Raw genomic sequence first — 26,628 nt, forward strand, 5'->3', positions numbered from 1 at the left:
TGTAGAACTACTAGGTCGAGCAGTTGAAGTAGTTGGACGGTGGCTAGAGCTAGTTGGGTCAGCTGTTGACGTGGTTGGATAATAGCTAGAACTAGTTGGGTCAGCAGTTGAACTAGTTGGATAATAGCTACTAGAACTAGTAGGTCCAGCAGTAGAAGTAGTTGGATTAAAGCTAGAACTAGTTGGGTCAGCAGTTGAAGTAGTTGGATTAATGCTTGAACTAGTTGGGTCAGCTGTTGAAGTAGTTGGATAATAGCTAGTAGAACTAGTAGGTCTAGCAGTTGAAGTAGTCGGATTAAAGCTAGAACTAGTTGGGTCAGCTGTTGACGTGGTTGGATAATAGCTAGAACTAGTAGGACCAGCAGTTGAACTAGTTGGATAATAGCTACTAGAACTAGTAGGTTCAGCAGTAGAAGTAGTTGGATTAAAGCTAGAACTAGTTGGGTCAGCTGTTGAAGTAGTTGGATAATAGCTTGTAGAACTAGTAGGACCAGCAGTTGAAGTAGTCGGATTATAGCTAGAACTAGTTGGGTCAGATGTTGACGTGGTCGGGTCAAAAGTGCTAGAACTAGTTGGTACAGCAGTAGAAGTTGTCGGCGCAGCACTAGAACTAGTTGGTAAAATAGAGCTCGTTCTATCTCTACATCCTGCTTGTTCTGGATAATCGCAAACGTTTAATTGAGGATTAAAATCTAATCCTCCTGGACAGTCAAAAAGATATGGAACGCCATTAGAACACTCGTAAAATTTGCTACAGTCTGTTTCATGAGGGAAATAAACTGGATCTGGAGGGTCGATAGGGGGACATACAACGTCTAAAAAGATTTTTATTGTTAGAAGCCTAGAAATTATAAAAAAATAATATTTACTTACTAGTACTGTCAACTAAAACACCAAAAACAGATATAGCGAATAAAATGATCTTGATCATTTTGATAAATAATAAAGAGTGAACTTCCTGTATGAAGATACGTTCTTTTATACCATCAATCACAGAGTCAGTGATAAAATTGTATTGTCTGTGATTGATTAAAATCATGATATGTAAGTTTTTCATTATTTTACCGCCCAACTAACAAAAAAAACTGACCAGAAGAAGGTATAACACATTGAATAAAAAACATTTCTAAATATTCTTTAATAAAAAATATATTATTCCATAACAAATGAATGTCCAATAGTCACTTTTAAAATAATTTTAGGTAAATTAAGATAAGCACCACTTGATCTTATCGTTCAACAATCCAACTATAAAAAAATTATTTGTTGCGGAGGGAAAATTACGAGTACATGACTAAGCGTTAGAAAAATATTTTTTTATTTATTACAACTGGCATAGCTGGGAGGAACACAAATGCGTACAATTGAATGAAACATGTATTTTTCTGGGCACGTTTTCACCAAATACGCCCCATTGTAGCAATTCAAATATTTAGTGCAGTCGTAAGGGTGCGCTTTCACTGAAGAAATAGCATCAGAAGTGCATTCCTCTCCTGCCAGACCATCAATTCCTCCAAAGAGTATGTCGTAAAGGATATTTTTGTCCAATTTGGAATCACCAGATTCCGTCAGGTCATCATCAGATTGATCCGAATTATGGTGGTGCTGGTGGTGGTGATCGGAACCATGATGGTTGTGATGATTGTGGTCGTGGTGATGGTTGTGATGATGGTTGTGGTGCTCGTGATGGTGGTTAGATTTCGAATCAGAACTATCAGAATCATCAGATTTGTTCGAATCATGATGGTGATGGTGATCAGATTTTGAATCAGAACTGTCAGAATCATCATCAGATTTGCTCGAATCATCTGAATCACTTGAGTCGGAATCCGAATCACTTGACGAATTGTCATCAGTTGTAGTTTTGTGGGTACTACTCGTAGGTTTCCAGGTACTTGTGGGCTTTTCGGTGGTCGAGTGAGTCGGTCTTGTGCTGGTAGAATGGGTTGGATGTTTGGTTGGGTGAGTTGATTTTGTTGGATGAGTTGGTCGCGAGCTTGTGCTTGTAGACTTTGAGTGACTTGTTGGGTTTGAAGTACTTTCGGTAGTTGGTTTTGGTGTTGGAGTTGATGGTTTAGCACTAGTACTACTAGTTGAATCGGAATGACTGGTGGAAGTTGTAGGGCTGGCAGAACTTGAAATTTCTGAAGTTGTTTTTCCCCTACAACCCGCTTGTTCGGGATAATCGCATACGTTTAGCTCAGGGTTAAAGTCCAGCCCTTCTGGACATTCCAAAAGATGGGGAGTACCATCGTGACATTCGTAAAATTTGCTACAGTCGCTTTCGTGCGGAAAATACACCGGGGTTGGAGGATCAACAGCAGGGCAAACGATTTCTAGCAAAAAATCAATAATTTAAAACCAAAATTATATCTAAATGAACAAACCAACCGTTGCCGTCTGCCAAAACACCACAGAGTGTGACTCCAAAAAAAAACAAAACTTTGATCATCTTTATTTCACACTAATGATTTACTGGACTTGCTCATCAACGTCTTATTCTTATATAGATTTGTCAAAAATCGTTTTGATAAAAACCGCTTTGTCCCTTGTCCGATTAGACTTCGCAATACGTCAGAAATTGTGATCCGTAACATCATCACACACATTTTTTCGAAAAATTGATGTATTCTATTAGTGATAATGAAATTTCAGTGCAAATCTGATAAGATACTATTCTTCGAAGCATTTTTAATGATCTTATCATGCTCAAGAATTGGCGTAAGTAATGGAAAGTTGATGTAAATTAAAAAAAAATGGTTTAGTAAAGAAGTACCTTGCTTAGTACTTTTAACTATTTGAGATAACATTAAGCAAAATGCAGATTGTAAATCAAATTAACCATTTTTACCGATCATTTTAGGTTTTAGGGTGAGAAAAACAACTTAATTAGTTCCAATCTTTATTTCTATTTAAATTTTTTGAACATTTGTAAGCGTTATGCAACTAAATATACAGGTGGTTAAAAAACGTAGCAGGTCCTGGCACAGGCGCACTCCTCTTGACATTTCCCCAAATGTCAACAGATGTCACACACATCCTGCGGACAAATTTAACCGTTCGTCCTTCACTCCGGCCTTTTGCAAGGATGTTAAATATTTAATCAGTGCCGAGTTTCCTCACTATTCCATGACTTAACCACCTCTAAACTCGCAAAATGGAATCAACGACCAAAACCCTAAACCAATCGATGCCTCGCTTATAATAACCCTCGTGAGTACCTCCACCTCGGAGCCCCCACTAATCCGGTGTGTGGTATGTTCTAACAAGGGGGCTATCATGGCCAGTTTCGCGGCGCAGGCCGCCCTCCGTGCGAAATGGAGCTCGCTGGTGGAGGAGCACAGCATCGAGGTGCCCCCCGAAGTCACCAGCAAAGTGACAAGTGTGGTGGGCTGGCTCAAACAGGTTACTTCACTTTTGTTTGCATGCGGCCAAAGCTTTGACCATCACGCATTAGCGGTGTTTGTAATACAGTGATTTGTGTTTGAAGGCTTCGCTGGAGGTTCGAGCGGCCGGTCGAAGGGCTGTCAATACGTTGGCCGGGGGCATGGCGCACCATTTGGTCATTCTGCACTTCAACGATGTGTACAATGTTGAGCCGAGACAGGGGCCGGAGCCCGTGGGGGGCGCAGCCCGGTTTTGCACGGCGATTAAGAGTTTCCAGCACTTGCATCCTCTGGTGCTGTTCAGCGGGGACGCTTTCTCGCCCAGCATGTGTGAGTAGGAGGAGTGAGTGGGAGGGACATTGATTTTCATAATTGATTGATTTTTTCCCTGTTTTTCGACGATTAAGTGACAAAAACAAGTTTAATCTTAGTTGTTTTATTTCTAGGCACTTTTTGTGCTATTTTGGTACTTTTTACATAATGATAAAAATTGCTCGAACTTAGCAGAATTATCACATCAATTATTTTTTTTATTTTTCTTAGTTAGAATTCTAACTTAAAACACGCTTCACTGTGCAATTAAATAACTGTATTGTGCTTTAAAGGAATAGCAAAAAGCCTTTGAACAATAACAAGGTTTGTCACGAAAATACAACATTAGTAATGATTTTTGTGTCAAAAGTCTCCTAATAACAGTATAGTTTGCCACTGAAGACGTTACTTGCAACAATAAAGTTATAATTATAATTATTTTTTTTTGTTAAATTTGTTATCAAATTCAGAGATTCATGACTTTTAAAAAAATGTTATTTGTTTGAAGATAATTTTTATCGTTTCATATTTGTCAGGAACAACGACTTCTGATTTTATTATTTAAATTTTAGAAAATTTGTGCTAAAACCAAGAAATTTTCTTGAATCTTATTTGTTGTTTTTTAAGATATTTATCTAACTCATTAATTTTAAAATAAATTGCTTTTTTTAAACTGATCGAAAAAAATTCGAGATATTGCTCCACAAAAGTCAAGGAAGTTTTTTTAACAACAAACAAATTCTATCACTTTCCGAGCATTAGAATCTGATAACAACAAATCAGTAAACATCTAACTTTATCTTCATTCTTTTTTTTTGTTTGTTTATTTGATGTCAAAACAATCCACATTAGACTTATTCTATAAGGTATTTTCCGCTTCTTACACAGTGTGAATAAGTGATAATAAGTCTTACAATTAATTTAAATGCGTGTTAATTTGGGTTTTAAACTTTGTTAGCGCAATTATTTCACACATTGTGTAACTAATTAGACACTTTTATTGCCCAATTTTTCCAGTGGCGTAGGTGTCTTATCGAATCGAAATGAAAGCTACGTTAAAACGACGAAATCTCGTACAAAATAGTTATTTAGTAAACTAATGATAATTAGTTGACATCCACTCTTGTGGATTAAATGTGGAAAAAAAGTAGTTCAAAAAAATGAGATTTAATTTTTGCATTTTTTCAAGTGGGGTTTTTGTAAATTGTGTCCGCCAGGAGCCACGGAAATTTTACCTCAGGGTACAATTTAACTTGCTTGATTAAATTTTTAAATATAAAAATCACCAAAAATAGTAACTGATTTTTTAAATTTTTTTCCAGTGAGCACCTACACGAAAGGTGAGCAAATGGTCCCCGTCCTCAACGACCTCGGCACCCACTGTGCCGTCCTCGGCAACCACGATTTCGGTAAGTGTCCAAGTCCAAGGCAACAATGATCACAATATCCTCATTACAAATCTGTCTCCAAACACCAATTTTCCAATCGTCACAGATCACGGCCTTGAAGTGCTCTCCCAATGGGTGGCCCAAACCGAATTCCCTTGGCTCATGTCCAACGTACTCGATAACGAAACCGGCCGTCCATTGGGCGAAGGGCGGATCACCCATGTGGTACATTGGGCAGGCCACAGAATCGGTCTTTTGGGCCTTGTTGAAAAAGAATGGCTGGACACACTTGCAACCATCAACCCAGAAATGGTCACTTTTCTCGATTTCGTCGAAGCGGGACAAAAACTCGCCGCGCAATTGAAACAAGAGGTTCAATTTTGCGATAATTGCGAAAAAAATTGTGAAAAATATTTTCCAGGGGTGCGATTATGTGATCGCTCTGACTCATATGCGAACGCCTAACGATATCAAGCTGGCGGAAAATTGCGATAACATCGATTTGATACTTGGGGGGCATGACCACGTGTACGAAATCAAGGAAATCAACGGGAAATTTGTGGTGAAAAGTGGCACCGACTTTCGGCAGTTTAGTAAAATTACGGTGAATTTTGATAAACCGAATGGTACTCCTGAAGTAACAATTGAGGAAATTAACGTTACTTCTGCCTTTCCTGAGGATCCAAAATTGAAGGAAAAACTGGATAAATACACGAGTATTGTGGAGGGGAAAATGCACGAAGTTTTGGGTTGTTTTTCCGTGCCACTTGATGGACGTTTCACCTCGATTCGCACTTCGGAATCGAACTTAGGAAATTGGGTATTTAACCTTTATTATTTAATTATTTATTGGCTTGTTTTTTGCAAAAAAATATTAATTTATGATTTTTTTGTGCTAAATTGACGATAACTTGTTTTTTCCAGGTCTGCGATGTGGTTTTGGCAGCAACAGGTGCGGATTTAGTAATTTTAAATTCGGGCACTTTTCGCTCGGATCAGGTGCACCCAGCTGGGGACTTCACAGTTCGCGATTTGACCAACATTGTGCCCATGAGAGACCCCTTGGTCATCCTCAAATTAACAGGTAAAAAACTAAAGTCGAACGTTTTATGCATTTTTGCTTGTATTATTATTTTAGGCAAACAAATTTTGGAAGCGCTGGAAAATGGGGTGTGTATGTACCCGAAATTGGAGGGGAGGTTCCCGCAAGTGGCGGGGGTGAGTTTTGCCTTCGACCCCTCCAAGGCACCAGGACAACGAGTCGACCCTGCCTTTGTCCGAATCGGAGACGAGTATTTGAATTTGGAGCAGAATTATCGGCTTGCGACCAAGAGTTACATGCATTCAGGGTGTGATGGTTACGTTATGCTTAAAGATGCCGAAGTTTTGGTAAAAATTGTGTTTAAAACTATGAAAATAAAATAAAGATTTTTTTGTCAAGGTGGACGAAGGCGAGTGTCCCGAGTTGGGTCTAGCGATACAAAACCATTTCCAAGCGATTAATATGCGCTTGGGCAAAACTAAAAAACACTCCAAGCATCGACAATCATTAGTCACCCTTTCACGAAGGTGAGGATTTGTAGTTTTGGTGTTGGTTATTGTTTTTTGTTGTGCTAGGTTGATTGTTTTAAAGCCGCACTGAGGCCCGGTTTCAATAAAAACGTTAAAGTTTTTGTGTTTTAATTTTTCATTTCATCAAACATTTGCATTACTTTCATTTTAATCGTTTGAAACCCCAATTTTGTTTTCGCAAAGAATGCTATGAAAAAATGGCTTTGCGCAAAGTTGATTGGCTGTGGGCGTCCAGTGGGCGGAGCCAGGCCCACGTGACCAAAATTTTGACGTTTCAGGCATAGTTTGGTGAAAATGCTTGATGGGAGTGAATTAGACGGCCCTCCTCCCCTACGGCGGGCCAGCACTGTGGAGGTGACCACCAGCCCCCCGTCCCACCACACCGCCAGACTGACCCGAAGGGCGTCTTTGGATGACCTTGAGCAGGAATCGTGTCAATTAACTCCGAAAATAGACCATCGAATTGTCGTCATAACAAACGAGGAGGTGATTTAATAATAAAAAATTAACTGAGGATTCGAATTAATTATTTCGCAGAAACGCCAGGAATTGATTCTTCAGAGACAGAGAATCGAGCAGGACTCGATCATTGAAGAAGTCGACGAATATTCACCGCAGAATTAATTGTTTTTTTTAGTAGAATTTATTTAGAGTAGAACTCGGGTAATGCCTTCAAAGAACACCACTTCAAAGCATTCCACAACGAGTTGGTTGTGAATAGAATTTTTTTGAGTTACCGTTTAATCAAAATTTGTATCAAAAGCAGCAATAACTAAATTCTGTGATTGGCAAGCGTTTCATTTCGTGTTTACTTATTTGTGCCTAAAACGGTCGCAACTTTCCACTAAAACTAGTACAAATTTTATTAGATGTGCTGTTGTGGTGGGCAACTTAATCTCGATGCCTTTGCGCACGGCCTCCTTGATGCACAGCAAACTGTCAGTTTGGCAGTTCAATTTGTCGTCAAGGGGGCTGCGCCTGTCTGTATATTTCTTCCGATATTAATGTGAGCACCGTCAGTGTTAAGCTTGTCACTGCTAGTGTATATAATGCACTTTTTCGAATATTTAGCCGTCATTCAATCCGTCACTTGGTATCAGACAGCGCCATCTAGCGACTCACTTAGACCAAACCCCACCTTAAGCGTCTGATACCGATTCTCGTCAATTGTGCTAATTAGTGTGAAAGATTTCACTGTGCTTCGGTGGTAAATGTATTGCGAAACTTCAGCTAGTCACAAAAACACCTGTTATAAAACACTTAGATTGTTACGAAATTTATTTGTGTTGATTTTTACAGTTATAGGTGGCTGAATGTAGATCTGAATAAATAATTTTTTTAAACTCGTTATTTTAATTTTACACTTGGCACCCTATTATTACGAAAAATATCACAGTTACGAATATTACAAGTCAGTTTTCGGACCAAGAGACAGAGGAATCGCTTTCAGCTCAGTTCTTAGGCACAGAAATTCCGCACAGACGCACATCAAGGTGGCGCAGGCCACGTTCAACGCCCACCAAGAGAAAGTCGTCGGGAAGTTTCCATTGTACCACCAACAAATCAACAAGTGGAAAAAATGCCAAGTACAACTGAAGTCCATGCACTGTTTCGTGCGCTCCACGACGTACCACAGGGTCACAGCCCTAGAAAAAGACTTAAGTTTTGTTGCAAAACCACTAGGGGGCTTACCCAACGAACGCGTTCAGCACGAAAGCGGCGATCACCATGCGCCCCCCGAAATCACGCACCTGAATCTCCTAAAACCACAATTCAACCAATTGACCCACAAACGCAACCAAACATACATGATATTCAAAAATGTGGTCCAGTGAGCGCGTATCCCCCACAATAACCCCCAAAACCGTCAAAATAAGCCCCAAAGACACGTAAATGATGCACTGCACTGAGATTATCTGGGCGATCAGCAGCCAAGGGTCCCACTGCGTGTAGCGGAACGAACCACTCAATTTCTTCATCACTGTACTTAATTATATGCAGTGGAAGAAAAAGCTAACATAGTTAAGCGAGGTTATGTCACACTTTTTTTCCACAATAACGGTGCGCAAGACCCGAGTCAGGTCAAATATTGTAAAAAACGCAGTTTTCGGCGAACTGACTCAGCGGAAGCGGCGCTAAAAGCAACCATTTGGGTTTTAAACAAAAATTTTTGATCGGCGGTGACACTAGTGGAAGATGACTTGGAACCACGGCTACCAACGCACGGTTGGCGCCACTTGGCCAAAATAAAACGTTTTAGCCCAAATAAAAATAAATTGATGGAAAGTCATTTGAAAAAACGTGGAAAAAGCGTTCAAATGATGATGCCGCTGTGTCTGACGGTGTAAAACAGTGTACGCTTGGAAAAACGGGACACGGGCACCAACCCAACAATTCATGTAATTTATCAATTAGACGCTATCTAAATAAATGAAATCACGGTATTTTATGTTGTAAAAAGTGTTTGAGTGGCTTTTGTTGATTACTTGACTTGTATTTCAAACAATAAATTATTTTGAGCAAAAAATGAGTTTCAAATTCACGCACTTCCGCTTCCTGTCACTCGACTTTTGGCCCCAAATGCCATTTATTGCAAAACAAATGGTTTTAAAAAAAAATTGAGTTTTTTTGGGGCCTAAACGTGCGTATCTCAGTTTGATTTTTGGTGTATTCTTGTAAAAAGTTCTGCTTTTGAGTGGCGCGGTCCCCGGCTTGAAAATCTAGCACTTTCAATTGTTTCAAAAATCAACAAAGTTGCATTTTGGCAAGAACCCCAGGGCTGTTTTGATAACCGCGGCAAAAAGTCCAATCAAGTGGTTGAAATAATGAATAATAGCCCAGACGAGCGGATAATTTCCGTGATAAACACGCATTTCATAAGCGACTGTGGGAAAAGCTCCTCGATGAGGTATGAGAGCGACTTCTTCAGCCACCAAGTGCTAAGCAAGAGCCCCTTTTTCTGCGTCCGAAACGTAAGTTTTAGTAGCGATGAGTTGAATTTTAGTCAGTGTCGAATTTTCAACGAAGACCTCGGAACCGTGCGCTTGTACAAAGCGGAGGATCCGCAGATTTTGCTCAAACGCAGGCAAAAGCTCAACATTCCGAGCATGATCAGGTGCCAGAACTGCGAAACCAACTACCCCACCAAATACCAGTACCAGAGGCACCAGTGCGAGTTTAACGCCGAGAAAGTGGTGCTTAAGCCAAACGCCGACTTCATCGACATAGACAAGGGCAAGCGCGTCAAGTACGATTGTCCGACGTGCGGCAAACAATTCGTCAGCAAGAACAACCTGGAGCGGCACCAAAGCAGCCACGAGAGCTCCAAAGACAACACGTGCGAGCACTGCAAGAAGCAGTTCGTCAGCGAGAACCGCCTCCGCATCCACAAGGAGAACCACTGCAAAAAAGCGGGCGACATTTCCAAGTTTTACCGGAGCGACGTAACCGTCTGGAAGTGCAAAAAATGCCACGAGGTGTTTTCCTCCAGCACGACGGCGGGGTACCACGTTGAAGACTGCACTGAATTGATTGACTCGTGTGATATCAAAACCGAGCCAGTGAACGATAACCGAACTGAGACCAAAACCATCGAGAAAATTTCGACCGAAATTCTGCTACAGTGCGAGTTTTGCAACCGCACGTACGCCGACAAGCAAATCCTGCTCAAGCACCAGAAGACGCACAAGACCGACAAAAACTACGAGTGTGTGGTGTGTAAGGACGTTTTCGACTCGTACATCACCGCATCGCAACACTGGCTCAAGAAATGTTCGGAGAAGGCGAACTTGTTTTATTTACCCAAACTCACCTATTGCGAGTTTTGCGACCGGACGTTCAAATCGCACGAAATCCTCTACACCCACAAGATCAAAAAGAAGCACTACACTCCCAAAATCCACGATAATATCGCCGAGAAGGCGAGTCAAGTCAAGGATATTAAAAACGAGGACGTTATTGATAAGTTGATCGAGGATGTGCTCATAGCACTCGAGATACCGATCAACAAACGCAAGAAAGTCGAGACTGAGAATAAGGAGAATGTGGTGCCAGATGAGACGATTCAAGTTAAGACGGAGCCCTTGAGCCAGAATGATCCCTTGGATGAGAGTGGAGCGCCTGAGAAGAAGAAAAGGGGGCGCAAACGCAAGTTCCCCAAGCAGACGCCAAAGGCGAAGAAACCGTGTGTGGCTCTGGATGAGGGTTTTAAATATCAGTGTGAGCGATGCACCGAAGTGTGGAATACAATAACCGAGTTGGAGGCGCATCGAGAGAAGGAACATGCAGCTAACTTCAACTGCGATGAGTGTGGACAGGTTTAGAAACGTCCTAAAACAGGTCCAAAAAACTAGCGACAACCTAAAGCACCAAAGATACATTTGTCAGTAGTTGTGTTATTCAAGATTAAAAATTAAGCATTAATCTTGAATATCATGTCCCAAAAAAGTTACCCCAGATAATATACTATGTTTTCTCCAAACATATAACATTGGAGTATGAGAAATTAGGACAATTATAAGTAGATTATTTACGAAAACATTACAATTTGTGTTAGAAAGTAGTAATTCCTGGACTGGGACTTTATTTCTTAAGCATATAAAGTCCTTTATCTGCTATGGTATATGTACAAATGAATCTTCTACTGGACGTTTGGTGGCTTAAATTGTCCGCTAGCTTTTTGGACCTCCTTGAAACTGCGGTAACATTTCATTTCCGAAGGTTTTGCACAGCGCGCGAGCCCTGTTGATCCACAGCCGGGCGCATAAGAGCCTCAAACCGTACGTTTGCGACACTTGCGGTCGTAGCTACTCACAAACGTCGCATTTGTGGCAACATATGCGTTTCCATCAAGGGATTAAACCGTTTGCGTGTCCGCACGAAGGCTGTGAAGCGAGATATACAATTCGGCCAGATTTGAAGGATCATATACGGAAAGTGCACACAAGGGAGAGACCCTTCAAATGTAGTGTCTGCGGCAAGTGTTTCCTGACCGGTTCGGTTTACTACCAACATCGGCTTATACATACGGAGGATCGGCGATATGGATGCGATGTACACGGGCGAAAAAACCGAAATTTTAAATAATATATATTTTTTTTTCTAGATGTGCGAAAAACGGTTTTTTAGGGCCGATGCTCTGAATAACCACAAGAGGATTCATACGAATGAGAGGCCGTATCCGTGTTTTGTTTGTGGGAGGTTGTTTAGACAGAAAGGGGACAGGAATAAGCATTTTAGGACGCAGCATCCCGATGCCATCTTGAATTGATAGTAGAGTTAAGTGTTACTTTGTTCGATTAAAAGTGTTCAGTTTGTTGTTACAAATGTTACTGTTTTGAGCGTTTATTTTAATAAAATCAAATATATGACTATGTCACACCGGGACTTTTAGGGATTTTTAGGGACGATTCCGATATCTAAAAAACGTTAATTTTTGTTAAGTTTTTTAATTTTAAAGTAACAGACATCGATCAATTTTTTTTATTTATCACATAGCAAGGCAAAGTCTACACTAGTGAGCTTTTCGAAAATGGTCCGCAACAATGAGCCATCACATTAAGTGAGCACACTTACTAATTCTTGTGCACGGCAGTGTAAAAATTCGAGTTGGCTGTGAACACAAGAATTTGAATAAAATAGTAGGCCGTTGTCAATAGTGACATGCACAATTGTTTTGATCACGTGATGTAAAAACCATATTGCAAAAATAGGAATTAGTATTCGTGTTTTCCACTAAAAAACACAAAATAATAAGCGAGGCATAAAATAAGTCATAGTTAAGTTATAAAAATATTTCATAAAAATAAATAACATATAAAAACTAATATTACGTGCTTGGTGCTTTGCATATTTTTTGCGTTTTATCTTTAATTGTTTCAGAATGTAACAAGAGCTTAAATGCATAGAAATTTGACAATTCGTATAGTATTTCTGAGGTATGTTTTTGACTGATTTTGTACTTCTGGATAAACGTATTGTCGCCTTTAACAGAAGACTTGGTCTTGGCATAAAAACATGTAAAAAAGTAAAAAATAAGTACTTAAAGTATGGCTACGGTAGATATAAAATATTTGTACGTCGGTAAAAATAAAAAAATACTTAAACTTCGGAAACTTCGTCTTCGTTGAGTTCCACCACCTTTTCAATGAGCTCCTGAAACAGAAGTCTAGTAAAGAAAAAACGCATTAAAATACGTACTTCGTCCTTCGTCTCAATGGTCACCAGTTGTAACTCAAAATCAGCGACGCAAAAGACCCTCAAAACGCACAGAATCAACTGACAGACCCACAACCAAGTCCCGACATCCGCACTCAAAATAGCCACACTCATGTTAGTGTAAGAATTAAAAAAGAGCACATTTTCGGTACTTTCGTCTTGAAATTGGCGGCTAAAAGCGCTTATTTCCGGGACACAGCTAAAATTTTAGTGGCACCAACCACTCAAAATGAAATTCACCACAGTTATGACCCGACTCACCCTGAATTATTGAGAACTACGGGAAACTGGTTGCAAAAATCCCTCATTCCATCCGTCAGCCGACACGTGCTGATAACGTATGCTATAAAAACAATGGTTGTGAAAATCAAACACGGGTAGACGATCCTCCACGGGCGCGCTAACCTGAAACAGCATTGCCAACAGTCGAATCGTAAGTGCTGCCAACTTCACTCACAAATCGGTGGCCAGGCCGGCGCCCCCTCTGGCCAGGATGCTGAAAAAGGTGCCCCAAACCACCGCCGAGATCATGAGCACGAGGGGGGTGAACTGCACGAAGTTGCACTCGCTGGGGGGCCCCCACGTCGTCATGGTCAGGTCGATCTTAGTGGTCTGGTTGGAGGTGTCGAAGACAAGGTGGGACTTGAGCACGCAGTTGTACCCGAAGTTGTCGAGCACCCGGCCGAAGGTGAAGGCGGTCAGAAGCCCGCACATGGCACAGGTTATGCACAGGACTATGTGGCCAACTGAAACGGCAACTGCACCAACTGGGGGCGGTTTGGTGACTCACCCTTCCAAAAGGAAGACACCGTGGACGTCTGCCCCTCGACGATTTGGTAAAATTGGTCCACCACAACCATTTTGACATCGTAACGTAACCTTCATCCGGTGATGGAATCAACAAAAATAAACAGCGGTTTGTTTACATGGGGCACACCTTCGCGGCACGCAACCCACAATACACCGAAAGCTCGGGCGCAGGAGCGGCCGCAGAAGCGCACTTTGTTCAGTGCTTTGGGAAAATTCAACCGAAACGCAAGTTGTAAACACAAGTGAACGGTTTTGTGGTGGTTTGTGCACAAAATGACTAAATCGAGGTTTAAGCGCGACTAGGCCGCAATGTTGGTCATCTCCGAACACAGCTACCTGGGCGGTAAGTCGAGCTTACACCACTTGTATTTTTTTCCAAAAAAGACGCCGCTTTTGCATTCATTATATATTATTTTAACGCATATAAGTTTGAGTAAAACACCGGAAAAGCGGACGTAAACAACACAATTGATTTTCCAACTATGCGTATTTTGTATCCTTTCTTGTGACCTACATTTCGCTAGATTCCTTCAAATGCGTCCAAGAATCTCGAATTATTTGCCCGTTTTTGCTGAACGATTTATCAGCGTGATAAGAGCATCCATTTCTTTTGCATAGATAATTTGGAGACAAAATTTGAGTCCCCCGTAGGCCGTGAAAAATTGCAGCAATAACTGTCATAAGTGACACTTGTCACATGATTAAACGCAGCCTGCTGGATGTGTGCAAAAAATATACAATTTCAGAACTTGAACTTGATCGATAATAAGGACGCAAACGTGTTTCTTTTGTTATTGCGATTAATGCAAATGCAAGTTTCGTGTTATTAAAACTTTTCTCGTTAACGGAGCAAAAAATATATATTTTATTTCGATTTTCATTCATGGCACAAGTGCAGAAATAACCGCGGGTAACGTGAAAACATCCCCAGTGGTTGGTTATTTTTAGTCTTAAAGCCAGTCCTGCGAAAACAAACAATTGTCGGTCGTGGGTGCATTCTTTTATTATTGGCTGCGATTCGTTTCAAGTAAACAGAATTTGATTGATTTGCATGCTGGCGAATTTTCCTCCGGTAACTGGTACTCAAGGGTTGGACTTGACAGTGATCGCAATTGGCTTATTTTTAGCAACAATTGCCCGGAAAACGTGACGACAAACGTTACTTTCGGCCCTGAGTGCGTCACGTTTAATGCCACTATTAAATATGCAGCAGAAAGGTTTTGAATGGACAGAAAGATGAGATTTTGTAGCGATCCGTGACATTTAACAATTTGGAAATTAGTGAATTATTTAACTGTAATGACGACAGCTTATGGGAAAAATCAATTCGTCTGAGGTTTTTGCTGTTGTTTTTCGGAAATGTTGCAGCTTTATGAAAACGGGATTTAAATATTCATGACTGCGACTGCAGCAAAATGATAATTAAGTTAAGAAAAACGAGGAATGTTTAATATTTGAAGCGAATTGCGTTCTTGTCTTATGTGTTGCATTTGTTCATTAAGGGAACATTTCTCTTTAGAAGCCAGATTTTAGCACATACACAAAGGAAATATCACAGCAAGATTTGAATTTATGGAAATGTCAGGTCTTGTGGTTTAGTTCGTCATTTGTGACAATTAGGATTATGGGGGTTTCTTAACACTTGGATGGAAGTTCAGAGTTGTGTGACGCAAATTTACGAGAATTTTGGCCAAAATAAAAGCACCCTTTTTGTGTTTGCACATTTTTGCGCATCCACAATTCCACACAAAAGAAAAATTACGTAAAAGCCTTTTAATAAGGTTTGAACTTAATTAGCGTACACAACAGCATGGAAATTCTGAAACGAATGTTTGTAATGAAATTGCGTCGTTTCTAATTATTTTTTTAATCAAAGTTTTGGGTTCTCACTTTCGTCTACTGTTTGTGTCGGAGGTATGAATTAAAAATACAAAAATGTGTCAAGTCGTTAACAATGATCTTAGGATTTTTTCGAAAAATATGAAAAATTTACTCGGCGTAAGGAAAATCTGTTTTTTTCAGCGAATTGTCTGCGGTTCATTTTAAGTTATAATAATAATATGAATTGTAATAATAAATTATAATAACAGACTTTTGCAACATTTAATTTTTTGAAATTTTTTACCTAAAATTAGGATGGCAATTTCTTTGAGGAATATTTAAGTCTTCGGGAAAAAAATTTATAAATCAAAAATGCAAAGTCCTAAACTGAAATGATTTGTTTCAGCGTATTATACAGTCTATTTTGTGTGTTACACTAATTTTTTTACAACACCAGCTTAATGGAAAACTTATTTACAAAATTAATTTTAATTTGAAAAATGGTGGAGGCGCCGGGTCATTTATTAAAAATTTACATAACTTAAAAACCAAAAGTTCTAAAGCGAAACGGTTTGTTCCAGAGTATTTTTTGCGGTTCATTTTACGTATTATACTAAATTTTTACAACATTTAAGTTTTTGAAATTTTTTACCTAAAATTAGCATCGCAATTTCTTTGAGGAATATTTAAGTCTTCAGGAAAAAAAATCATAAATCAAAAGTGAAAAGTTCTAAACCGAAACGGTTTGTTTCAGCTTATTCTACACTTTATTTTGTGTGTTATACTATTTTTTTACAACACTAGCTTAATTGAAAACATATTTATAAAATTAATTTTATTTTGAAAAATGGTGGAGGCGCCGGGTCATTTATTAAAAATTTGTATAACTCAAAAACCAAAAGTTCTAAAGCGAAACGGTTTGTTCCAGAGTATTTTTTGCGGTTCATTTTACGTACTATACTAGATTTTTACTACATTTAAGTTTTTGAATTGTTTTAACTAAAATTAGGGTCGCAACTGAGGAATATTTAAATCTTTAGAATAAAAATTCATAACTTGAAAATTAAGAGTTCTATAGCAAAACGGTTTGTTTTAGTGTATCCTGCAGTTTATTTTGTGTATTACACTAGTTTTTTTACAACAATAAATAATTTGAGAATTTATTTAAAAATAATTTTAATTTGAAAAAATGGTGGAGGCGCCGGGTTATTTATTAAAAATTTATAACTTATGAACCAAAGGTTCTAGAACAAAACAGTTTTTCCCAGCGTGTTTTTTTGAATGCAAAAAACTCAATTGCTTCGATTTTTTGTTTCCGAATTTATGCAATGTGAAACAGCGCGCTGAAATTGATTAAACTCTTTTTTAGTTGTTTGTCTACCAGAGGCTGATTTAATGGTCACTAACCCTAGTCCGACGCCAGGAAGTTTGTCTAGTCTTTATAAATTTCGCATGTCCTAGTTTGGTTAGGTCCTTGACTCTTTTGCAAACACTTGACTTGATTTATCCGGATTCGTTTTTGCGACCGAAAGCTAATTAGTATCGTGTGCGCTCTAATGTCTAATTTGTTGATAATTTACGATCGCATTTGCTGCTATGTTCTTTGTCCTGCTCCTCTACAAAATTCTATTATCATTGCGTCGTTTTGGCGCCTGTAATTCCACTCTGAGGAATAAAAAGCTCATTCGCGACTTGTTTTTCCACTTTTTTCATTATTAAAGCAAATAGTTACGAGCGATAAAAGGGGAGTTCGGAGCCATCTAACCCTTTTGGACATCAGGTGGTTGTCCAAAGAAAGCATTGACAATTTTTATCCCATTTATTAGTGTAACAAAAAAAGCGCAAAAGCTGGAGATCATTATTGAAGTTTCTTGGTTACAAAGTGACGTGGCATCAAACGTATCGAGTTCTCCCAACTTTGTCACATAAAAATATTGAGAATTCAATTACAATGCAAAAAACTGTAATTATTTCAAGAATTTCGTTGTAGACCAGTATTATTAATTAATCAAAGATAAATAAAATTTGCACAATAAAATAATTCTATTTTTCCGTTTGGCGTCCCAGATAATTTTAGATCTCCGTAGTAAACAAATGTTTCTCCCATTCATAAATCCCTGTCGATCCTTAAGGACTCTGTGGGCGCGACCACTTGTTGTCCACGTGTATGGACGTACCCTGTGTTCCCGATCGATCACCCAAATTCGGGAACATCCCTAATTAGGGCCGACCACTTGCTGGATCCTTTTGCACGCGCTACCTTCTTCCCCCTAGACGGTCGCCCACGCAAAAGTGAGTCTTTCCTTCCCCCACCACGTGCCAGTATCGATCCCCCTCCTGTTGGTGGTAGTTCATTGAACATCTGCAGCGCGTATGAAACAGCCTGTGACCTAGCTGTGACGTTCGGGGACTCCCCACAACGAAAATGGTGGATGCGCCGGGATCACAACAATAAAATAAACTAGTTGGAAAGTTCTCGCTCAGTATTAAAAATGCATTCGCTTGAAACTGGAGTTTGTTTGAAAGGGAGATAAACGATGATGCGTCTTGGAGGAATTGTTGACGGTGTAGAGAAAACAAAAAGTCCAATCAATACTATTGCGTTATTGATGCAATGAGGTTTGGAGAATGGGCTATAAATACGGTGGTCTTTGGTCTTGAGTGTGCACGTCTGCAATTATTGATAACCGACGGAGGTATTAAAGAGATGAAGTTGTGAATATGGGGATCTCGGCTTTAATGTGGCGGGCTTGAATGTAACAAACACTGATTCAGAAATTCTGGTTCAAATAAAACATGTAATAATTGTTTGTTAATACAATAAAAAATAAATAAAAACAGTTATTCGGTTGTTTTTTCTGAAGTGAAATGTTTTGTAAGTTGGTGTGGCTTTTTACACGAAATTTAATCTTTGTCACACTCTTTTTAACTTTATAACAATGTACAATTTTTGCTAAGATTTAATACTGGGACTGTGCTAGGAACATAAAAAGCACTCGTTTACCACTTTTAGTTCAGAAATACTTATTTTCAGTTGGTATTAAGTGATTTAATTAGCTAGGGTTGCTAATTTCTTGATGCATTTTTTGTCCTGAGTTGAGAATTCTCGACTAGGAATCTACTGAAATTAGAGAATTTTCAAAAGATTTCTAAAATTTTGAAAAAACTCAAAATTGTTAATTACATACAAAATGAAATTGTGCTTCGCTCTAATCATAAACATTTTATTATTTATTCGGCCTTGTTTAAGTTAAAATTTTAAAATTTTTATTACTTACACATTTTTTTAACAAAACTAATTCAATTAAACTTAAAATTTTCAAATTTATATTTTTTTAAAGTAGCTCCTACTTTGCTTGTGTATATTATAGTTTTTTTTCTTAGTTAAAAAATAAGAGATTAAGTGCTATTGTAATACATAACATGAACCACAGAATACGCTAAAACAAACCTTTTTAGTACTTTCAGTTTTTGAGGTATACGTTTTTAATAAATGACCTTCGGGAAAAAAATTCATAAATGAAAAGTGCGAATCCCTGAACTGAAACGGTTTGTTTCAGCGTATTCTACAGTTTATTTTGTGTGTTACACTATTTTTTTTACAACACTAGCTTAATGGAAAACTTATTTACAAAATTAATATTAATTCGAAAAATGGTGGAGGCGCCGGGTCATTTATTAAAAATTTGTATAACTCAAAAACCAAAAGTTCTAAAGCGAAACAGTTTGTTCTAGAGTATTTTTTGCGGTTTATTTTACGTATTATACTAGAATTTTTTTAACTAAAATTAGGGTCGCAACTAAGGAATATTTAATTCTTTAGAATAAAAATTTATAACTTGAAAATTAAGAGTTTTGTTAACTGTTTAAGTTAAAATGTTTAAGTTTTTATTACTTACACATTTTCTTAACAAAACTAAATCAATTAAACTTAAAATTTTCAAATTTATATTTTTTTAAAGTAGCTCCTACTTTGCTTGTTTATATTATAGTTTTTTTTCTTAGTTAAAAAATAAGTGATTAAGTGCTATTGTAATACATAACATGAAGCACAGAATACGCTAAAACAAACCTTTTTAGTACTTTCAGTTTTTGAGGTATACATTTTTAATAAATGACCCGGCGCATCCACCATTTTTCAAATTGAAATAATTTTTAAATAAATTCTTGAATATTTTAGTGTTATGTAAAAAATTAGTTCAATGCATAAAACGAAGTGTAGATTACGCTGAAACAAACCGTCTTACTTTAGGAGTATTAGTATTTGAATTATTTTTTTAGTGAAGATGTAAAGAAACAGCCGTTCTAATTTTTTTAGTAATATCTAAAAATTGATGCTTCTTTTGATTTTTATTTTATTTTAAATCCGAGAAAAGGGCAAAAGACGAAACCGAGTTAAATTCATTATAACAATTTTCTCCATGTTTTCATTGGCGCAGTAAGTAGGTTTTGTTCCTCGTTTCGTCCTGATTTGATTTGTTAGTCAGAGATGCAAACAAATGTATTTTTCAGGGACGGATGGGGGCACCGTGTTGGGGGCCATCGCCGGCATGGGGGCCCTCCTCCTCGTTTTCCTCCTCTACATCAAGAACAAACGCTGGTGGTGGGGCTCCGTCGGAGGCATGGGTTGCTGCGATGAAGCTTGCCCCCCTGTGTCCTCGCGCCCCGTCCCCTCACCACCAGTGCCTGCAACTTCTTTCACTCCAGCTCCCCTCAAGCACAAGTTAGGTAAGAATGTTTTGCAAATTTATTAATCAAAGGAAAGCACGTTACGTCATGATTGGATTGGTTGGAATCAATTACAAATTTGGTTACGTTCTAATCAATTTCATATTAACTTAATCAACTAAGTCAGGTGGCTACATCGGGGGATTTTTGATTAGAAAGGATCATCACGCAAGGCTTTCTCATTAGAGTAACAACAATTTTTTTTTGCTTTGTTTAGAGTTGTGTTAGGATGTGGAAACGTAAGGCGGCTCAAAGCAACGCTTTTGACTTGTCTCGAGTTATTCTTATTGATCTCGGAATGAAAACAGTGAAAAAAGTGATTGATTTTTTGTGACGTCAAACCTTTTCAATAAATTGACTCACCTCTGTTTTATTTATGAACAATATGTCACACATGTCCATAGAAGATTTACAACAAATAGCCAGCGGGTGCCATTTTTAAACAATTGATTATAATTATTGTAGGAAACTTTCAGAAAAAAATTACAAAAAAATGTCAGAAACGACATTTTTTTTCATCTTGTCAAGCTGGAAAGGTAATTAAGTTTTGTCAAATGGATTAAAATAAACACTGATCACCTGAAGAAAAATTTCTTCTTTCTGTGAACCGGGCCCTTTTATTTAAGAAAAAATAATTTTAACAACTGAAAGCCTTAAAAAAATCGAGCCGAAATTCCAATAATTCCAGTCGCCTGATGAATAATTCCAGTGTCGCAGCCTTGAGGGCTCCCTTCTGATCGATACCACCTGTTTATGCCATGTAACCCAGCAAGCCAGAGGAATTGATTTGTTCGATTTCCAGTCAAAGCGTATTCCTTTGATGGGGGCGACTCGAGTTCCGAGTCCGAAATGGGTGGTTCAAAATTCCGTCAAAATTCCACATCTGGCACAACAGGCCCTTATTACCCACCTCGCCAAGTCCACGACCTTATTTCCCTGGTTGAGAAGGGCAGGGTTGGCGTCAGCAGCAACAGTTCCTGTTGCAGCTCAACAACAAGTTCAGTGGGGGAGAAGCACGGGGTGCCCGCCACAAGGGTCACAGCACAGATCAACGATAATCACGGGTAAAACTTTTTCTTGTGACAGAATTTTCCGATAGTTGTGTCCATCCAGGTCAAGGGCTTTTCAAAGTCGCAATAAGACACGAAAACGCGTAGTTGTTCCTAGTAACTAGCCTCAGCGTGTCGTAAAAATCGCAGTTTTGGTTTTAATTTGCTTTGCAGGAGGCTGTCGACGGATTTGCGCGAAACGAAAATTGACAATCAGGGAATTGATTATCAGAAGATCGAGACTTCGTCAACCATCGTCCAGACGGACATCAACAGTAACCGAGACGTGAGTAATTATCGGAAAAACGTTAATTAGAGTCGTAAATTAATTGAGTTGCTGTTTCAGTGCATTGTCGTAATGAACACCGACACGGACGAGAGAAACGACCTAATGTGTTGTATCAGATCCGAACCTGAAACGCAGCTAGTGAACAAATGTGGTCAACTGGAAATTGCTCTTTTATATGACGCGCCCATGCGGAAAATGACGGTACACGTTCTTCAGGCAAGGGATATACCAAGTCGGGATCGCGGTCAACCCACACACACGCAGGTAGGGCACATTTCAAACGTCTAGCTTCCCTCACAAATCATTTAATTGGATGGGGAAGTGATTGAAATAAATTCAATTTGATGTTTTATTAAAAGAAAATATTGTCTAGCACCGTTGGAAGCGTAAATCTGGGCTTAACAGACGAGTTTTCAGTGTAAAAACGAAATCAAGTAAAAAAACAAAAACTTAAATACTTTCGTAATTATGCGAAATAAAAATAAATAACAATATTTGTATCACAGCATTCAACTTTTCTACATTTCTTACTCAGTGTTTTGTTTGAAGAAGAAAAAAATAAATAGTTATTATTTTTCAATTTTTGTATTTATGTTCTGCTAAAATGCTCCTCTAATTTTAGGCAACAAAAAATCATAATTTTAAATCTTGTCAAAAGCTAGTATACGTAAAATAAGCCGCAGAGTTCAGTGGAACAAACCGTTTCACTCTACGACTTTTAGTTTTTAAGTTATAAATTTTTATTAGTATCCCGGCGCATCCACCATTTTTGCAATGCAGAATAATTAAAAAAAATGTTTTCAAGTGAGTCAGTGCTGTAAGAAAGATGGTATATTACGTAAATTGAAGCGCTTAATTCAATGGAATAAACCGTTTTGCTCTACGACTTTTAGTTTTCCTGTTATGAATTTTTTTATCGAAGAATTAAGTAATACCTAAAACTGACCATTTTTATTTTAGTCTTTTTCTGTCTCTTAAACAAAACCTTGAATAAAACAATAGTAAACCTCGTTAACTGCAATAATGTCCTGCTTCTTGTATCAGATTTTTTCCAAAAAATTAAAAATAAAGCATGAAAAGTTTAAAATTATAGTAAAAAGATACAAGAAGTGATCGAATAATTCCATCACAGCGATTACGTCTTCGTTTAAAACACACACTTGATTTTACTTATAATTAAATATTATTGTTGTATTGTAGATAAATAATTGTAGAGCGAAAAAAATGTGTAGAAAAAAATATTAAAAAATTTGGACCATTAGTACTTTTAGCGCGGAAGAGCAAGTAACTTATTTTTGACAATTTACTAAATTTCATCGTTTCAACTGATTCGACATTGAAATAATCTTAAAAAACAAAATTAGAGGTGATCTTTGATAAGAATGTCCTCCTATTTGACTGTCCGCAAAAAATGAAAAAAAAAAATAAGTAAATAAAAAAAGAAGTCACCGAACAGTTTAACAGCTCTAAATAAAACTTGAGCTAATTATACAATTTAAATGGGAGGTCTTTGTTCATTTTCAAGTTGCGTCAAATTAATCATTTTTTTAGAAAAAAATTAGAACAAAATAAGCAAAAGATTTCGATTTTATTGAAAAGAAACAAGAGAATTATTGAGAGCTCGAGTTTCTAATTGTTTCAAATTACTGTAGTTATTTACTGTGGTCTAATTGGGCCATTTAAAGAGTTTTGGAAAGATTTCTTGCTCATTGCGTATAAATTGATTATTTTTCAAAAGGAAATAAAGGCACTTCATTTATCATTTATAGCTTTTTAATCGATAAACATAATAGTATTTATTTTTTGCGTATTAAAGTTGTAATTCCTTGTGTAAATTAAATATCAGATGCTCGTCCAGCAGTTGAATATTTGTGTATTTCATCTAGGAAAACTCCGATATTGCTCACATTTCCAACTTTTAAATTCGACTGCCTTCATCTCCCAATCTTCTTGGGATTAATCTCGCGTCAGTTCTCTTCCCAACTGCCAAACACAAACACCATTTGGCATCATATCCAACTCGCAACTTTTCCCTCATAAAGTTTTCCCCTCGATTTCAGGTGCGGTTGATTTTATTGCCTAGCAAGAAACAGAAACACAAAACCAAGATACGATCAGGTGAAAATCCGCAATATATGGAAAGCTTCGTCCTCCATCGGGTCAATCCAGGTGCTTAACCCTCATTCACCACCTCCTAATCCCATTAATCTCGGCAAATTGCAGAGGACGTGAACTCAATGGGCATAAGACTGCGGTTATACGGGTGCGAGAGGATGCGACGTGAGCGACTCATCGGAGAAGCGGTCGTCGGTTTCACTCACATCAACCTCGAACTAGAAAACAACTTCTGGCTCAACCTCGAGCCCCGAGTCGACACGACGGTAAGAGAAAAAATTAAGTATGCAACTCAATTGTTACATTATTTGTTAAATTAAAACTTCACGCTGTAAATAACATTTTTTTTTGGTTTAGCTGACAGGTTGTGCCGGGGAGCTCACAAGTCTAGCTCGGTCGGATAGCACGGGCTCCACACACTCGATGCAACACGGGGGAGTCCCCGAGTTGCTCCTAGGGCTGTGCTATAACGCTACGACCGGTAGACTTAGCATAGAGGTGGTCAAAGGGTCGCATTTCCGAAACTTGGCCCTAAATCGGGCCCCTGATACCTACGTTAAACTGAATTTGGTCAGTAGTACAGGGCAGGAGTTGGCCCACAGCAAGACTACGGTCCGGAGGGGGCAACCCAACCCACTTTTCAAGGAAACCTTCGTTTTTCAAGTGAGTTAATCAATGAAATGTTCTTAAGGCCGGGCTGTGATGTGCTGACTGTCGGCAGGTGGCGCTGTTCCAGCTGGCCGACGTGACGCTGATGGTGTCGGTGTACAACCGGAAAGGCGTCACGAAGAAGAAGGAAATGGTTGGTTGGTTTAGTTTAGGTTTGAATTCGAGCGGGGCCGAGGAGCTCGCCCACTGGATGGACATGAAGGAGTCCCAACAGCAGCAGATTTGTCGTTGGCATATTTTAGTGCAGTCATAGCCATTACTCACACATATCATCTAATTTCGTTCTGTGACCATTTTAATCGGGGTTTCGGTTGCAGGCAGTCGTAATTTTATTGTTTAATTAAGATTGTGTAGGGTAGAGTTAAGTAACTGCCAAATTAAGTGAAGATTAAGCCTTGAATGAGTTGGTTAAAATGGTTATTTGATATTTTCGAACTATTAACATATACGCTAACTTGTCTATGCCTTATTATTGTATTATGTAGTGTTTAGAATGGAACGGATGTGAAGGGCTCGTGATTGATAAAAACTGTACATTCCGTTTGCCATTCCTTAAATTTTATTGTGATATTATAATCGAATTTGAAGATCAAAACTCTGATGCGACACGGGAGCACGTCTGTAGGGCACAATCAAAGCAACCGACTTACAGATTTGCCAAAACAAGTGGATTCAAATGCACAAATTAAATATAAGCTTCAGGATTGACTAAGACGAACTCGGTAGGGATGGGTTTTAGCTTTATACGTAATACGCTCACGTTTTTTCAGTATTTTTAAAAAGTTTAAAACTACTGAAAATCAGTGTCATACTCGGCTTCCTCGATTAGTCAGGGTCATTAATTAGGGAAGCTGGCATTTTTTATCTCAACTTTACAATTACCAAAAATCGATCATAACAAGACAATTTCTTGTTGTTTTGCCGTCTTGTTACCTTGTGGAGCGATTTTTGGAAATTGGGTAAATATCGGGTTTTAGAAATTAACTTTATCGAATGTTAGATATTACAAAATTATAGAAGGTAAGTACAAAACTCATCCTCAAGGGGTGTATTCGGGATTAAGGCAATGATTAATCCCCTGTGCACCGCTTTGCGAGCCTCTTGTACATGTATAAAGTTTTATACTTATATTTGTAAAATATTGTCAATTTAATGTGTTCATAAACTAATGGAAACCCTTTCATGAATGTGAAACTGGCCGTGATTTTATGTGATTGGAGTTATTTGAAGATAATCTTATGATATTGTTAGTGTTTTACGGCTCGAGCCGCTGGTTTTCAGTAAAACACGGAAGGACCATGTAAATATTAAGCGGAGCTGCTCCAGCTTCTGTAAGATCTCCCATCCCTACGGAAATACCGAGTGACTAAACGGCACAACCATTGCCAGTCACCCGGTACAAGTGTAAATTGCCTTCAATTCTTACTTTACCGTACGTTTAGAACTATACCATTTTGTACCTTTCCAATTTGAATTGTTACCAGTATTAAATTTGCATGACAGATATTCGCACCGCTGAACACAAAATGCACACTAAATCGGTGTCTTTTTAATAATTATTGTATTCTACATATTTTGTACAAATAAACTTGGATTATTTATGTCGAACCATCCATTTATTTATTTACACCAAACTACAACTTTTTACACAACGATTAAAAACTATCAGCTTGTGGGGGCTCCGCGTAGCGGTTCTCTTTGGTCCGCTCGCCAGCTTTGTATTGGCGGTCCCTTTCGGCCTTCATGGCAGAGTACCTGGCTAGTTCTTTGGTGCGAAGGGCGCACTCCTGGAAGTCCGTAATAAGGGTCTCGCATTTTTTTATCCCCCGGTCCAAACCGTAAGCTTCGAGACAGTCAAGGGCACGCAGTTCCATGTCGGCGCAACGCCCGCCCCACTGGTGGCTCAAAATAGCCCCAGTTATGTCGGTAAAGGGCGATTTGAAGGCTGGAGACAGTGACATTCTGGGGCTAAAAATTAGGTTATGATTATGTCATCAGGCCAAAATGTATTAATCAAGTAATAACAATTAAATTAAGTAACTTACGCAAAGGTGAGCTAACGAGCGCGTACGCTGATTTAATTCTTGTTAAATTGCGAGTAACTAACGTTTCTCCTAATTTGTTTTGCCAATTTAAGTCCACTTGAGTTGGTAGCAATGAATTGCTCGTTAAATTGAAACGCTATTTTATTTTACTTATTATATCTTAACTCACTATTTCGGACCGAAAACGCTTTATCTTAGTGTGGAATAAAATATTTATTACATTAAAAT

At 38.4% G+C, this 26,628-nt stretch overlaps 7 protein-coding genes across 11 annotated transcripts; 3 read left to right on the forward strand and 4 right to left on the reverse strand.

The window, feature by feature from the left end:
* Positions 1–1,317: 1,317 nt before the first annotated feature.
* Positions 1,318–2,459, reverse strand: Pmp2-c (peritrophic matrix protein 2-C). Its single transcript, NM_001168449.1, is given in 2 exon segments — positions 1,318–2,336; positions 2,392–2,459. Coding segments are annotated over 2 exon segments (1,080 nt in total). The 5' UTR covers positions 2,453–2,459.
* Positions 2,460–2,984: 525 nt separating this feature from the next.
* LOC662853 (uncharacterized protein) lies at positions 2,985–8,001 on the forward strand. 3 transcript variants are annotated; one of them, XM_968929.4, is made up of 10 exons: positions 2,985–3,405; positions 3,491–3,716; positions 5,021–5,107; positions 5,193–5,458; positions 5,508–5,906; positions 6,011–6,170; positions 6,225–6,475; positions 6,528–6,655; positions 6,937–7,144; positions 7,196–8,001. In XM_968929.4, exons 1-10 carry the CDS (start codon positions 3,280–3,282, stop codon positions 7,280–7,282), a joined length of 1,938 nt encoding a protein of 645 aa, XP_974022.1. In that variant the 5' UTR covers positions 2,985–3,279; the 3' UTR covers positions 7,283–8,001. The 3 variants fall into 3 exon arrangements, with proteins under 3 accessions (XP_974022.1, XP_008195348.1, XP_008195349.1); XM_008197126.3 differs by having other exon boundaries at positions 2,985–3,213; XM_008197127.3 differs by lacking the exons at positions 6,937–7,144; positions 7,196–8,001 and adding an exon at positions 6,704–6,759.
* Sys1 (Sys1 golgi trafficking protein) lies at positions 7,919–8,968 on the reverse strand. The gene is made up of 3 exons (XM_968903.5): positions 8,467–8,968; positions 8,351–8,418; positions 7,919–8,304 (listed from the first exon to the last, which is right to left on the reverse strand). The coding sequence occupies exons 1-3, from the start codon at positions 8,635–8,637 to the stop codon at positions 8,064–8,066; spliced, it is 480 nt and encodes a 159-aa protein (XP_973996.1). The 5' UTR covers positions 8,638–8,968; the 3' UTR covers positions 7,919–8,063.
* Positions 8,969–9,322: 354 nt separating this feature from the next.
* On the forward strand, positions 9,323–12,434 carry LOC100141682 (matotopetli). Of its 2 annotated transcripts, XM_015981354.2 has the most exons (4): positions 9,507–9,630; positions 9,686–10,974; positions 11,378–11,710; positions 11,763–12,434. In XM_015981354.2, exons 2-4 carry the CDS (start codon positions 9,766–9,768, stop codon positions 11,925–11,927), a joined length of 1,707 nt encoding a protein of 568 aa, XP_015836840.1. In that variant the 5' UTR covers positions 9,507–9,630; positions 9,686–9,765; the 3' UTR covers positions 11,928–12,434. The 2 variants fall into 2 exon arrangements, with proteins under 2 accessions (XP_001813154.1, XP_015836840.1); XM_001813102.4 differs by having other exon boundaries at positions 9,323–10,974.
* LOC662774 (uncharacterized) lies at positions 12,421–13,807 on the reverse strand. Its single transcript, XM_968851.5, has 5 exons — positions 13,665–13,807; positions 13,332–13,620; positions 13,136–13,279; positions 12,857–13,073; positions 12,421–12,811 (listed from the first exon to the last, which is right to left on the reverse strand). The coding sequence occupies exons 1-5, from the start codon at positions 13,732–13,734 to the stop codon at positions 12,758–12,760; spliced, it is 774 nt and encodes a 257-aa protein (XP_973944.1). The 5' UTR covers positions 13,735–13,807; the 3' UTR covers positions 12,421–12,757.
* Positions 13,808–13,886: 79 nt separating this feature from the next.
* On the forward strand, positions 13,887–25,963 carry Syt14 (Synaptotagmin 14). The gene is made up of 9 exons (XM_968819.4): positions 13,887–14,027; positions 20,018–20,233; positions 21,036–21,297; positions 21,457–21,568; positions 21,629–21,835; positions 23,632–23,740; positions 23,795–23,952; positions 24,044–24,349; positions 24,408–25,963. Exons 1-9 carry the CDS (start codon positions 13,994–13,996, stop codon positions 24,606–24,608), a joined length of 1,605 nt encoding a protein of 534 aa, XP_973912.1. The 5' UTR covers positions 13,887–13,993; the 3' UTR covers positions 24,609–25,963.
* ND-15 (NADH dehydrogenase (ubiquinone) 15 kDa subunit) lies at positions 25,950–26,557 on the reverse strand. 2 transcript variants are annotated; one of them, XM_008197073.3, is made up of 2 exons: positions 26,401–26,557; positions 25,950–26,323 (listed from the first exon to the last, which is right to left on the reverse strand). In XM_008197073.3, exon 2 carries the CDS (start codon positions 26,314–26,316, stop codon positions 26,011–26,013), a length of 306 nt encoding a protein of 101 aa, XP_008195295.1. In that variant the 5' UTR covers positions 26,317–26,323; positions 26,401–26,557; the 3' UTR covers positions 25,950–26,010. The 2 variants fall into 2 exon arrangements, with proteins under 2 accessions (XP_008195295.1, NP_001164206.1); NM_001170735.1 differs by lacking the exon at positions 26,401–26,557 and having other exon boundaries at positions 25,953–26,316.
* Positions 26,558–26,628: the final 71 nt, after the last annotated feature.

This window comes from Tribolium castaneum, chromosome 3 (genome assembly GCF_031307605.1).
Source record: "Tribolium castaneum strain GA2 chromosome 3, icTriCast1.1, whole genome shotgun sequence".
Lineage (NCBI taxonomy): Eukaryota > Metazoa > Arthropoda > Insecta > Coleoptera > Tenebrionidae > Tribolium > Tribolium castaneum.